Consider the following 15,407-nt stretch of genomic DNA (forward strand, 5'->3'; position numbering starts at 1 on the left):
TCCGAGTTAGTCTCTAGCCACTTCGGGATACACCACCACCCCCCACTGCCCCCCACCCCAACCGAAATACCAGCATCTGCCCTAGCCAGCCGATGGGGCCAGTCCCGCTCTTGTTCCTTGTCTGGCTTCGGCAATACCTTGGTCTGTGTGTCATAGGCCAGTAGACTGTGGGTCCACAAGGCAATCCTTGTGGCTGTTGTGTTCCATGTCTAGGTGGTAGATCCACACTTCAAGCAGGTGCAGTGTAGTATGGTACAGGAAGTTATTTATTTTCTTGTCTCTAGGACATTTAGCCTTGTGGTTAAATTATACTCCCCTGTGCCTACTATTACAGGGCCCTAGACAGAGCGACTCAAGGCCAGCAGTGATTGGCCAAAACCCGAGAAAGGACAGAATGAGCCAGGCTAGTCCCACCTTCCAAAAGCTGGGAAATGCCACTCTAGTCATCCTTCTTACACATCCTCCTGCCACGTTCCAGCTGTCTCCTCCTTTGTGTCCCACAACAGAACGGATGACGTGAGTTTTTGTCTTTCACTAAGCCAGAGCTCGACTGAGCGCCTGCTACATCCTAGTATACAGTAATCGTGGAATTTCAGATAGTACCTTTTGTGGCCGTAAGAAACAAGGGGGTGGGGGTGCTAGACCCAGTGTGAGAATCACCTAACCGGGCCACACGCTGTAACTGGCATCCATGTCCCCTAGGAGAAGCATCTTCTCCACACTGTCCAAATGTAGGCTCTGTTCAACCACCCTGTCACCTACCTGAGTAGGACATCTTTGTCTAAAACTCACGGGAGAGACCCAGTAGGCTAAAAGTGACACAGATGGCAAAGAACAAGATAAATGAGGTTTGCTGTTTATCAAGTATATGAGGATAACATATAAACAAAGACATTCATACACACACACACACACACACACACACACACACACACACACACACACACACACACGCAATCCCCAAGAGAGAAAAGGCCCAGGGAGGAAGTGGAAAGAGTCATGGTCTGGGAAGAATGTCTAGAGGAACCAGACTCCAGAGAGCTGGCCAGGTAGCAGTTAGAAGGCAGATAGCTCACGGGTTAACTTGATGTATCCAAGGACCAAAGGAAAGGCCAGTGTGGCTGAGCTGTAAGAGAAAAGAGGGACATACATGGGATGGGAAGGAGGAGCCAGAGGCAGTTCACACAGCTTTCCAAGCCCTCTGAGCAGTGGTGTGCTGGTGTAACCAAAGCTGGGTATTTACTCAGTAAATACTTGCTGAATGGAAGACTCTGAGTGCGCCTGTATGCAGCATCAGTGGCCCAGGACAGAAGTACCACGTGGCCCCAGTGCCCTCTAGTGACCACAAACTCCAGTTCAGGGCTCTTTGTGACCTCATCACTTTTAGACAATCTCTCCATAGTTCATCTTCAGGCCCAGCCTGAGGAGCTAGAAAATTCTGGCAATTTACAGGGAAATGTCCTGTTAACTCTTCTGTAAGTGAAGCTCATTCCATAAAAATGGTCTCTGAGACAGATAGAGGCCATTACAGAAAACCACAGCCAGTGAAATTCAGAGTGATGGAGCTCGGTCCCAACTGATACGTCTGCAAAATAACTCGTGAACCTAAGACTCTGGGAACACTGTGAAAGAGGAGGTGCAGAGATTGGAAGAGCTAGAGGATCAGGGAATTTGCTGTGAGATTGCATCTCCTAGGCATGTCAAAAATCTCACCAACATGGCAGCCTAAACATGAGCTGAACCAGGACAACGATAGACGTGTAACGTGGATGGTGGGCAAAGCTCATGAGGCTTCAACCCTACACAAAGAACTGCGGGCAACTGAGCAATGCTGAGAGAGGGAGAAATAGCCTTCCTCAGGGAACAGCACACCAACTGGTTATTCAATACCAGTGGTCACCATGAAAACATGCTTACAAGTAACATTATACACAGCCTGAGCAGCTTATATTTAGGAATATATATATGTAACAACAGTAAATAAGAGGCCATGAATTTGAAAGAGAGCAAGGAGGGGTAGGTATGAGGGTTTGGAGAGAATAAAGGGAAGGGGGAAATTGTGTAATTATAATTACCAAAAAAAAAAAAAAAACCAGAGAAATTTAAAAAACAAAACAAAACAAAAACCTGCTGAGCCCCACAGCTGATGCACACCAGGCCTTCATTTCTTCCTCTAGTTTCGTACCCAAACCGTTTTCAAAGAGTATACACAGAAGGCCTCATTTCTCAAGACAATGCAGAGAAACTGTGCAGGTGAGATGTATTAGCAAGAAATCTCTGGGACGCTGCTCATCCAGCCCTTTGCAGCAGTTTGGCTGCTGTGGTCTGAAAAGCCCACGGCTCGGGCTGCACCGGGGCCCCGTGTACATCTCCAGCCCCCGGGAGTGTAGGCAGTCCCCTTGCAGACACACTGCAGTGTACCCAGAAGCAGGACCCCACCCCCGCTGTCATGGTCCGCTTCCATTTGGATGGCAACCCATTCTGGGCCCATTAAGCTAATCATGCTACAAATCCTGAGCTGTCATCTCCTTGTGTGGCTGCTCCAGGACTGATTGAGAAACCTGTTTTCACCCAACTTCCCCGGGAAAAGCCCCCACTGACTGCAGCCCCTTTGCAAATGTGTGCCTCAGTAAATCAAAAGCGGCAGCAGCGGGCTGGCATTTGTGAGAGACGGAATGGCAGAGGGCGAACCCGACCTGTCCTTCCCCCATTTCCCAGAAAATCCCCCGATGCAAATGTACAGGCTTATCTGAAATACTCTCAGGGCTAGGTCTCCTCCAACTTCCTTGTTAGGGCGTTCTCTGGACCAGTGACTCTTTGACTCCAAAGCCTGGTTGTGCGTTTCCATTACTCCTGTCACCCTCCACTGAGCCAAGGAAAGGAAGCTGGCTCTCCTAGATGTTTACAGGGTGCCTCTCCGATTGTCACTTACCCAAGTAGAACATATGCCATCTTTCATTTTTCTACATTAATCAGTCCCCAAATTCCTTTACGCTTGCTCCTCTGGTGATTCTATCCCGATGGCTTATTCCTGGAGCCGTAAATCCTGGGTTGCACAGCCTTCCAGCTGCAGCCAACAAAGCCCTCAGGTCTTGTGGATTCTCACATCAGGTCACAGCCGTGTTTCCGCAAGAGCTTCCTGTCTTCATCTGCTGATCTGCAAATACAGTCTCACCTGTGAATTTATAGTTCAACCTTAGAAGCATCCCAAATTAAGATACAGATTGTCACCAGCCTGTGAGGGTGTGGGGCACTCAGACTGTGGGGTTACAAGGAGCTCAGACTGGGAGGGTGTAGGGAGCTCAGACTGTAGGGGTGTAGGGAGCCCAGACTGTAGGGGTGTAGGGAGCCCAGACTGTAGGGGTGTAGGGAGCTCAGACTGGGGTGTGTGTGGAGCTCAGTTTTCTTGTACACATCACTGAGGTTTTCAGTCACACAACCTTCCTTTTCTGTAAAATATTTTAACAAAGAGTTTTGAAACAGAAACACATAGACTTTCATGCACCAGAGTTCCACCCCTTGAACAATACAACACAGGCTGAGTAAAAACATTGTTTCCATCTGCAAAAGGCTTAAAGACGCCGGAATGCCTGTTGTTGGGAAATTGTGCATTAATAAATAATTTACGCCTTGGGAAACTCATGCACCGAGACCAAGCTTTAGTTAAGTGAAGGAAAAGAAACATAGATGCATGTGTACAGATGTGAAAAAAAAAAAATCCACCTATGAGACAGCACCCAGAGCTGCTGGTGTGGTGCCACACAGCTGCTGTCCCAGCACTTAGGAAGCTGAGGCAAGAAGAGGGATGATTGTGAGAGACACTGCCTTTAAAAAAAGTAAGAAAAAAAGAGAAATTACTTTAAAATTCAAAAAGCAAACTGCATTGTGTGTGTGTGTGTGTGTGTGTGTGTGTGTGGCCATTTTTGAGGACTTTTATTGTAACTAGTCACAGAGAAAAAGTTACAAAGAGTCACACAAATCTATTACTGGCCCGTTTTTCCTGAGGTAGGAGACTTTTAAAATGACACATTTAAAAATGACTGCATTTCCTGTTTCACCAGTAAGTGTGCACTACCTCTGAGTTCCTGAGCTCTCTGTAGAGTGTTAGCTTTGCTATGCGCTTCATCTAGAAAGATGATGTTGTCCCACTCATGCTCTCCAAGAGCCCCACTGTCCCCCAGGCTGCTTCACACACAGAACAGCCTTCCCAGGGCTCGTTCCAGAATTTGATTTCCCCAAGACCATGATGGCTTTGCCATCTTTTCAAGGCTAAAGTTCTCAGCAGGTATGGCTTCCTCAAGGCCAAGTTCTCCTTGTACCCTTTGGCCCCTTAACCCTCTCCTCTCCTCTCCTCTCCTCTCCTCTCCTCTCCTCTCCTCTCCTCTCCTCTCCTCTCCTCTCCTCTCCTCTCCTCTCCTCTCCTCTCCTCTCCTCTCCCCTCCCCTCCCCTCCCCTCCCCTCCCCTCCCCTCCCCTCCCCTCCCCTCCCCTCCCTCCCCTCCCCTCCCCTCCCCTCCCCTCCCCTCCCCTCCCCTCTCCTCTCCTCTCCTCCCCTCTCCTCTCCTCTCCTCTCCCTTCTGCCAGAGGTTCTGTGTTCAGTTTCCAGCAACCACATGGTGGCTTACAACCTTCTATAATGAGATCTGGTGCCCTCTTCTGGCGTGCAAGCATACATATAGGCAGGACATTATATACATAATAAATAAATCTTAAAAAAAAAAAAAGATAATTCCAAAAGAAAAAAAAAAAAGCTAAGGATGAAGACCCAGCCTTCCAATCTTGGCTCTGAGGAACCAGAGACAAGAGGATCCCTGGAACTCACTGTCCAGTCAGCCTTACCTACTTGGATAGCTCCAGACCAGTAATAGATTGTCTCCAAGCCAGGCATATGTCAACAAAGGAACAACACTCAAAGATGACCTTTGTCTCCACAGTACATGCACATGCATACATCCACACACACGTGCCCACATGGACGTGCATGTATATACATACATACACACACACACACACACACACACACACACACACACACACACACACGTGCATACTAAAATACAAGGCTCAGGAGTGGTAACTTACATCTATAATCTCAGCATTTGGGAGTCTGAGACAGGAAAATTGCTTTGAGTTCTGAGACAGGCTAGGCTACAGACTAGTATGGTATCTTAAAAGCAAAGGAAGATCCTCTCTTGACAATAAACTGATTGCTTTGTAATTTTATGAGTAGCAATGTGGCAGGAGTATTTTCCTGTCCTTAAAGATAATGATAGCACTAAGCATAGAACTTACTTTATAGAAAAGAAAGCATTTCATTTTAGTTTATTCTTATAGTTTATCTTATGTCCACCCTTTACATTTTTTTTTTTTATCTTTTAGAACCTTTGTGTTTGTGTGTGTGTGATGTGTGTGTTGTTGGGGGCAGAGAACATGTTTGTACCATGAAAGTCAGAGGTCAACCTTTGGTTGGTACTTGGAGATGGGGTCTCCTGCTGCTCAACCCTTCATAAGTCAGGCTTATTGGCCTCAAGTGTCTGGGGATTCTCCCACATCCAGCTTTATGTGGCTTCTAGAAATCTGGGCTCAAACCCCCATGCCCCTTTATCCATCTCCCTGGCTCCATTTACTTTTTTATTCTACCCTTTGTGTGTCTCTCTCGGTCTCTTCTCTGACCTCAAACATGCTTGTTTTCTCTTTAAAGGTTATTCTTTCATACACATGAACCCTTCCATTGTCATAATGCTTTATGTTGGGGAGCATTCTTAGTCTCATTTGATAAGTTAAAGAGCTGAGACCCAGAAAGATTAGTTGATCTGCCTGAGGTCTCACAGTGAGGGACAGAGTAGGGTGTTGACTCTAGATGGTCTCACTCCAGAGGCAGTCCCCTGGACCACAGGGTGTGGAGAGTATGCACAGTTCCAGGAGTACCCCACCTTGACTCAGTGGGAAGTTTTGCACTAATTTTTTCTTTCAAGCTTCCAAGAATCAAACTAATAACTCTGCTATATGATAATGTCAGTTCCTTAACTTCAATATATATATATATTGGAGGGGCCTGCCTGACGAGAATGAATGATAGATCCAGGTCCTGAAGACCAATGCCTGCTTCTGCTTCTAACTTGTTTTATAACCTTGAGGAAGCCATTTAATAGTTCTGTATCTCCTTTCACCAATTGACCAAGTAATGAAGGAGAACTAAATGACCCTAAAGGCCTACTCCATGTTTTAAAGGGGAAGTGGACTAAAGATGTAGCTGAGTGGGTAGAGCGCTTGTCTAGCATATTGGAGGCCACAGATCCAGGCCCCAGCACCACATGGACCCAGTGCAGTAGTGAATATCTATAATCCCCACAGTAGCAGTAGGATCGGATGTTCAAGGTCATCCTTGGCTACATAGCAGCTTCATGAGATGCCTGAGAACTTATCTGAGAAAGAAAGAACAAAGATAAAGTGAAAAGTATCAGCTGATTCAAGAATGAAGTCCTTCATCAAAGAGAGAAATAGATCATGGAGACATATTGGGAGCAGTTGGTGCCAATAGCTTTATTGCTAGTTGAGGTGATGTTGGAGGCAACTAAATATTTTTATGACTTCTTAAAATTATCATGTGATCTGTCCCATGACCATGGCCGCCAGGAAGTGCACTATAGTGGTTTTTGAAACATGTCTGGAAGGCCAAGGTAATTATAGTCGGTTCACTGGAGCATGACAAATGGCCTCTCAACGTGAATTCTTTTATATGAAAGAGGAAACTTCCATGACAACAGCCCTGGAACTTAATTACAGGCTCCAAGTTTGAGGAAATGGAGACAGTGGATGGCTGCAGTGAAGAGAGCAAAGACAATAGCGGTGAGCCACCTGGGAAGAACAGGGACAGGGAGACATCACAGTGACACAGTAATAGCAGCCCGCCTCATCAGGGGACTTGATGCAGAGCACAGTTCTCTCCTGGGAGCATCACATAAGCACTCTTAGTGAATCCCCATGACACCCTAATACTCAGTGTAGGAGACAGAAGGATCTGTGTGTTTCATGCCACTCAGCAGGGCTTGTCTGCAGAAGGCAGAGCATAGATAGATCACATAGATCCTTTAGATAGCATCTCACTGCATAGATCTGCCTGTCCTGGAACTCACTATATAGAGCAGACCACCCTGAAACTCATAGATACCTCCAGCGGCCTCTGCCTCCGGAGTGCTGAGATTACAGGCATACATCACCTCTCCCGGTCTCAAAAATGTCTTCATGTATTTAACATGTATGCGTTTGTTTGAGGTTTGGGGAGGCATCTGTGCTCACCATTGTCTCACTAGTGCATCTCTGGTTTGTGTCTGAAGGCCTGGTATATGATGGCACCTTTCTAAAGGGCTGGTAGTGCCAAAGTAAGTGAGCCAATGCTCCTGCTTTAATGGAGTTTGACAAATTATGGGGTGAGGCCAGTCATAAAAAAAAAACAATCAATAAATAATCTCTATGGTAACAGAAGCTATGAAGAAAATCAAGCCACATGATATGAGAGGGACTGGGTTAAGGGCAAGTCCCCTAGGAGGTGACATTTGGGCTGAGCCCTACATGATGGAGCAAATGAGCCATGTCAAGACCTATTAGTGAGCAGTTTATGAAGATAGTCCGCAAAGGCCCACACTCAGCAAGGCTTTATTTGTTCTAAGAACACAGAGGCTGGTGTGACAGGGTGAGCTGTGGAATGGGGAGATGCATGAGGTGGACTCAGAGGAGGCAGGCCGCAGATGGAGCAGGCCACCGCAGGCCACAGCGAAGTCTGTTCCACACACAGAGGGAAGAGGTTGACGGGTTCTGGACCAGGGGCTGCTGAGTTCCTCAGTTCTGTGGGCAGCTTGCTTTATCTCTGAGCTGTGTTGACCTCAGGAGGCAAGTACAGAGGAAAACTTCACAGAGCTTTCAGGGCAGCCTGTGTGAAAGTTCATGGGGCTGCAGTGTCTTAGGAAAAGCCACCCTTGGTTGTTCTGAGGGCAAGACTGACATTCCTAGTGAGGCTGTCTAATTTAAACTGACCTGAGGTAAGAGCATCTTAGATCTAAGCCAAACTCAGGGCTGTAGCCACACAAGGGGGTTACTTCCTTTGCCTCAGAACTTCCCTTCAATCCACAGAAAGTAGTGCTGAGGTATTGAATGAGCTTGACCACATTGAGACTGGAGATTGTACTTATCTCATAGAATAATCTCACCTGAAATAATAAGAGGTTACAGGTAGATTGCTTTTCTCCCTACCTATAATGTCTTAGGTAGTGTCTCAGGGATTTAATTTCTGTATATGTGTCTGTGGATGTGTTCCTGTGTGTGTGTGTGTGTGTGTGTGTGTGTGTGTGTGTGTGTGTGTGTGTGTTCAAGTATGTGTGTGCAGTTGCCTGTATGCCTGTATTAATTTTTATTTATCATTGAAAACTTTTTTTGGAGATGTTATCCACAGCCAAGCATATAAGACCCAGCTTTTCTGGTGAAGAGGCATGGGGTGGATGGTTAAGAATTTTATTGTACACTCAGCAAGTTAGTTTGTTTGATTTAAAAGGTCTTTTATAAACATTCATGCTAACATTTAACATTGATTTATGGTGCAAATAGGATGAAATGAACCAGCTATTTGGGCTAATAGCTCATTATTATGAAACATTATTTCTTACTTTGGCACAGGTATTAAGAGTTAATGCCAGCAAGCTGGGGAGATGGCTCAGAGGTTTGGAGTACTGGTTACTCTTGCAGAGATCCTGGGTTCAATTCTCAGCATGCACGTGGTGGCTGACAATCACCCATAACAGGGGGTTTGACACCCTCTTCTGACCTCTGTAGGTACCAGTCACACACGTGATGCGCATACACACATGCAGGTAAAACATTCATATACATAAAATAATAAATAAATATGAAAAATGTTTAAAGAGTTAATGCCAGCACTTGTCTGGTCACAATACAAACTGTCAGTGCACTGTGCTCTCATGCACCCCTGTTTCTAAAGGGTACATACACAGTGACGTTTGAGCCCAGGAGGTGATGAGCCAAAGGAACAAGATAGTCATTGTAAAATAAAATTTTTATCTAAACCAGCATAACTGAGTAGGATTTGGGGGGAAATTTTATCACTTTGGAGTTGGTATTGATCAATAAATGGCACATTTTGTTTCTCGGGAAGAAAAACTTTCTCAGATGTTAATTCCCTCCCAAATCAGGAAAGACCTTAGAGAACAGAAGCCCAAGGATAGGGCAGGACAGAGCAGCTGGGGGGTGTGGGGTGTGGGGAGCACACAGCAGGCCTTGTTTACCTGCAGATGCTAAATTAGAAAACTCAGGCTTCCTTCTGAGCCTCATGTATCCTGGGACAAACTCTCCTCCCCTGGCTGTCTAGGCCCGTGTGGGCTTCCTTGGGCTCATGGCTGTGAGTGCATAGGACACAAACTGTAAGGGAGAATGGGCTGTGGTCACCCAGGCCAGGAGCTGAGGGAGCAGCCATGGCCTCCTCTCGCCTGTTTCTGAGGGGGATGAAGAACAACACGATCCTCTCCTGTAACTCTCTCATCCACTTGCATTTGCTGTGAGGCTTCTGGAAATGTGCTAAGCCACATGCTGACATTAATTCCAGAGCTAATGCAATCCCCATCGCGCCATCAAGGCCACTGCCGTCAGACCCGGGAGTTCAGGAGGGCAGTGGCTTTGGCTGCGCAACTTTCCACATCTAATATTGCATGCTCGCCACTTTGCATCCTGCCCTCAAGTCTTAATAAATGGACTAAAGATCTGCCTGGAAACTGTGAGATAAATTATGTGTTTATTATGCCAAGTTGAGTAAATATATATTTGAAAGGATCACTAGAGAGTACAATTGAGTTAATTACTTTAAAATCTTTTTTTTTTTTTTTTTTAATTTACGGGATTCTGAAAACTGTTAAGCTGTTTATTCTGTCATAGTAGTGATCCAAAGATGATGTTGTTGTTGGGCCCATCAGTTATCCATGCACGTTCTGCCTCTGTGCCTGGAACCATTCTGTTCATGAGTGGAGAGGCCCCTGGGGTTGGAATGTGAGTCCAGCTGACAGGCTGTTCTTCCTCTAGGGAAGACATGGACTGGCAGGTTGACATGCAGTCTGACGTGATCTCTCTCTTCATTCTAGATGCTGAGGAATACCAGCCTCCGATATGGAAATCATACTGTGAGTACCAACGACACAAAAATCTCTGCAAGTCTTTAACCCACCTGCCTTCTTGAAGGATCCTTGCTGGGGTGCAGTGCACATGGGTAGTCCCATAAGCAACCCCCCAGATCCCAAGCTCTTCTTCTCACTGAGGAGAGAGATACCTGTCAGAGAGGGTGAACTCTGCACTTGTCCCCAACCAGAACCTCTAAGAACCACTGACCTGTGTGATCCATGTTAGGACTGCTCCAGAGGGGAGGGGACCTTCTGACTTTCAGTCTGGGGGCATATTTTCATTTTGGGGGCGTTTGGTCAGCAAGGTTGAATGTATTGACTTCCAGGATTTATGCCCTTTGCTCATCACTCCAGGGCTGTAACAGCATTTTGACAGGAACTGTTGAAAAATGAACACACAGTGAAGACTGTCTGACCACTCGGGGTGACTCCTTAGAAGCATAGATCATGGCTGACCAGCAGCTCCTGTCATGAAAGCAGGCAATGGTCATTACCTCAGGCTCTCTTTCTCTCTCCTTGGCATCATGTATCCCTCCCAGAATTCTGTGAGGAGAAGAAAGGACTGTGGCAGGATGGAGCCCATCATGGCCAAGGCAGGTGTTCCTGCAGACTCGCTGCTCGGTAGCAATCCTAAGTGCTGCTGTCACTATTGATAGCATCCTTGCTGCTGTTGTCCACTGAGGACCTGCCCTGGGCTCCTAGCTGCTGACTCTCAGGTTCACAGATAGGCACAGATACTGTTATCTCTGCCTCGTCTATAAGGGAACCACAGCTCAAAAGGGGTGGAGGCTTCTCCAAAAGCGGTGGGAGGCATTCAGAAGTAAAGTCCAGGTGCCCAGAGGCAAGCCAGCTCTGAGCCTGCAGGCAAGCATTCAAGACTTCTTCTCTACCTGTTTAAAATCATAAACTGAGCACAGTGATGCACACCTGTAATCTTAGCACTCTGGAGGTAAAGCCAAATGGACCTCTTTGAGTTCTAGGCCAGTCTTGTCTATACCGTGAGTTCTAGAACGGCCAGGTCTACATAGTAAGACTCTGTCTCAAAAATTAAAGTCTCAGATTTTCTATGTATATGTCTGTCTGCTTACCATTGTAGTCATGTGTCAGATAATGGGACCTCCACCAAAAATGGACTGGGCCTATGAGAACATATACTATCAACATGGGCCGTATAGCACATGTGTGTGCCAGGCTGTACCATCTAGGTTTGTGTTAATTATACTCTGATGTTTGCACAACCACACATTGCCTAACAAACATTTCTCAGCATGTATTCCTATCATAAAATGATTAGAGGGTATATGGACGTTATACATACACACATATGTACATATTTGTTCTGACAATATGGAGGTGCATAAACCTGAACATTCGCGGGCCTTAGGAGATGGCCCAGCCAGCACCCTGCTTGCTTCTCAAACTTGAGAACCTGAATTGAGAATGCCAGCTCCCATGTAAAAGCAAGGTTGCCCATGCCTCTAATCCTAGCACCAGAGTGGAGACAGGGGGATTCCCAGGGCCTGCTAGCCTGCCAGTCTAGCCTCATCATGAGCTCCAGGTTTACTTAAGAAGCTCTGTCTCAAAAAATAAGCTGTAGAGTGATCAGTGAAGAAACTGATAACTGACCTCTGGTCTCTATATGCACACATATGTGTGCACATGCACCGTGCACATGAACCACATGTTAATCTGAGAGTAAGAAATTCCCATGATACATAAACCAGCCCCTGCCTCACAGTGCAGTCCACCTCCCCTTCCCCACGTGTGCTTTCTGTCTTTCTGTTGTCTTGTAAGACAAACGCCGCCATGTTTAAAATTTTAAAAGCATGCTGGGTACTGAGGTCCTTGTCACTCTGTTTTGTCTGATGGGTCTCACTGCCCTTGGCACTCTTCAGCTTCCTTCTCCTCACAGATATACGGCCCTCATCTTTCCGTGCAGGCAGGCACGTACATGCAGGGCCACCTCATTCTGTACTACGCGAGTCTGTTCTCCCATCTGTGAAGTTAGGGGCTGTGCGGGTCTCTGAGGGCCCTTCCAATCTAGGGCTCTGCTTTCCCAGCTTCGGTTTTAAAAGGCAGTGCTAATGACTTAGTAATTGGATGTTTTTGTTTGTTTGTTTCCTAATGGAGTGTGAAGTTCTCTGACAGTAAATCAACAAAATATCCGTGGGAAGAGATGTGGGGTGTTCCGTGAGTTACTGGGCATCTCACACTGCCTTCCTCACATTAACAATCCAATAAATACTTGTTGAACAAAGGCCACTACTGGGAGCTTTTCTAAAATATATGATATTGGCTCAAATTCATCTCTTCTTTTCCTAAGTGACCTTAGGCCACCCAATTTATTTCTTAAAAGCACTTTTATATCCTAAGAAAGCTAGGAAGAGCATTGCTAATTACATGTCCACAAAATCAATTTTACCCTAGATTATTAGGCTGAAATTTTACTTTTGGATCTAGAATCATAAAATCTGACTTGAAGAAGGCATTGTTTGGGCTATTTAATACAAATTTAGTGGCGTTCACAAAGTTCTTTGTTTTATCAGACTAATAAGCACTTGCTATTCAGAGTCCCCAAGTGAATGAATTTACAAAAATGAAGGGTACATGTCACACAGGACACCAAAGCCACGTTGATCAAAGCCCCACAGAACATCACTAAAAAGAGAGGTTCTTGGTGATTGTGGGCAGGGAATTCTTTGTGGGGGGCGTTGGCGCCCTTGTGGACCAGCTCCTGCTTTGTTGTTATCAGGGCAACACTGCTCCCTCAGACGCCCAGCCTTCTCATCACTAAAGCAACCTCATCCCTTCTGGTATTTCTAGTGATGGATACTAAAACTCAACAATGAAGATAGTGTGGCCCACACCCACCTCCAACTTATAGGCCAGTGAGAAATAAGACAAACCTGTAACATGACAAAAATGATCTTTGCTTTCAGTGGCTATTGTTTACCATTACTTTTACTTACTTGATGTTGTTAAGAAGCATGGAACCCTGTTTTGATGCCATTCCTAACAAAAACTTAGTCTACTCCTGCAGATTGACTTTAAGAAATTTGTTTTTGTCTTATTGCTAATTGTGATGTTCTTGGTTGCAAATTAACGGATTGTTCCAGTCAGTCACATAGGCTGACTTTAAAAAGACTGGAGGCACTGGCTTTGGTATGGCCCTTTCCACTCCCTGTCTCCCTTTTCGGTCACACTTTTCTTTGGCTGCATTGTAACGTGTTCTTCCTATGTCATTCCCAGACAGACCCTACACCACCAAGGGTATTGGCACTATTTTGGGAAAACAACAGGCAAAGAGACAATCCATTTATTAACCCTTCAAGCAAAGCATCAGAATTCAGTTTCAGCCTTCATTGACCTCACTTTCCTATGCCTGACTTCATCTTTGTGGTCAGGGTGTTGGTAACTGCTAACTTTCCTAAACTGATCAGCATCTACTTCTGAATCAATCCTATAAAAATCATAATCAGAAAATCTGGTAGAGGGGAGAGACATGAACAGGTATTGGGGAGATAACCCCAAATACCAGGCTCAGACACTTGCCAGTAAGGGTCTTTAGAAATTGTCTTCTCCAGTGGTGTAGGTATAGTGTTCCTTCATTTACTCATTCACTTAATTAGTACATATTAAGGCTCTCTCTTAAGTCAGAGAGTATACTTGGAGCTGTGGGGCCACAAGGATGCCTAAGACCAGGACTTGACTCATGGAACCCCAGTGTCACATGATGGCCCTAAAATCTCTGCTCTCACCACTTCCCTGTGGGATTAGAAGACTTTCTGTTTTCTTAAAGACAAACACTATCACTTGCTTCGCTATGTCTATAAGATAATCTTAGCTCTAAACATCATACATCTGTAGCTCAACTATTAAGACCAACCCCCAAACCATGGGCAAAGTCCTAGAGAAAGTGTTGAAGCTAAGGTCTTAAAAGAATAACCACTTTTGAATTCACTTAAAATAATAAGGAAACCACCTTTGAATGGCAAGCCAGAACTGTGTGAAATGTGGGCCGGGAGCTGACAGGTTCAGATGCCAATCATCCTGAGACTATTCTGAGGTTTTCCTTGGTAAGAGACCAAAAGCCAGCCAGGCGGTAGATGCTGGGGCTGACAGCTCTCCCAGGAGCCTTTCACCAGTGGGGGGTCAGGCACTCAGGACTTGTGCCTCTTTTTCTAAGTAGGAGCTTGGAATCTTGACCCCTGTAGAACTGCAGCAGCCCAACCACCTGACAGGAATACGATAGTAGTTATTCTTTGATCCTATTCCAGCCTGTGAGTCATAAAAGCAGCATGCGTGCCATTTATCAAACCCCATAGGTCTTGCTTATGTACACAGTTACCTGGCTCCCTGCTCCAGGGCCCCACAGGCCTTGTCTTGGGGTTGCCATGGTGCCATTGGCCAAGCAGTAAATTTTAAGAGAACATTTTGTTAGCAAGGCAAAGCCTTCACATGGTAGCTGGAGGTGAGGTTGGGACCAGGAAGTCACCCCACGGCACCAATAACCTGCTCCCACCTGTGAAGTTTTTCTGTGATAAGATATGACCGTGGGCAGAGTGATGGAGCTCATCTCTTTTCCACTGGCTTGGCACAGCTCCTGCATCCACAGGCCCCTGTAGAAGGGAGTGGGCTGCAGAGCCTACCCTGGAGGCCCCTGGCAGTCCTAGGAACTGATGGTTTTGGTTTTTTTTCTCATATCACCCACAGAAACCTGTTGACTTGTCCCTGTGTTGTTAAGGTGGGTCAAGATTGTTGCTAAAGAAAAGAATAAAATACTAGCTTTCTCAATTGTTGGATTTCCTAGGAAGCTTGGCATCCTTTTCTCTTCTTAGTGACCTCCACCCCTGCCAAACAGGTTGGTCCAGTGGAAGAATTCTCTCCTGTGCTGGATAGCTCCCCCACCCACCACCTCCCACTCCACCCTCCACCCCCACCCCCTGCCCAGGGAGGGCCTGCAATATGCATAGGACATTGCTGTGGAAGCAGATTCTACCATGTCACCTCTCTGCTCATGGAGCCATGGAACCACCTTAAAAGCGGTATTCATTGTTGCATTTGGCTTGGGAAATGTTTTTGTTGAGTTAAGTCGGGAAGTGACACTTTCAGACTTTGTGATATGTTTCAGTTACCTTAAATGTGCCTTGCAGAATTGTTCCCATGGGTGTCTGTTTTAGCTAACCCTTCAAATGATAGGCAGGCTCTTACTGAAAGCTAAGATAGGAAG

At 45.9% G+C, this 15,407-nt stretch overlaps 1 protein-coding gene across 3 annotated transcripts in view; it reads left to right on the forward strand.

Annotated features, from left to right (window-relative positions):
• Chn2 (chimerin 2) overlaps positions 1-15,407 on the forward strand; it is a 277,744-nt gene that overhangs the window by 130,189 nt on the left and 132,148 nt on the right. For all 3 annotated transcript variants that reach the window (XM_006992173.4, XM_076566835.1, XM_076566834.1), the window contains exon 2: positions 10,142-10,180. In XM_006992173.4, coding sequence (XP_006992235.1) covers positions 10,142-10,180 — 39 coding nt within the window. The remainder of the gene's footprint in view (positions 1-10,141; positions 10,181-15,407) is intronic.

This window comes from Peromyscus maniculatus, chromosome 3 (assembly GCF_049852395.1).
Source record: "Peromyscus maniculatus bairdii isolate BWxNUB_F1_BW_parent chromosome 3, HU_Pman_BW_mat_3.1, whole genome shotgun sequence".
NCBI lineage: Eukaryota > Metazoa > Chordata > Mammalia > Rodentia > Cricetidae > Peromyscus > Peromyscus maniculatus.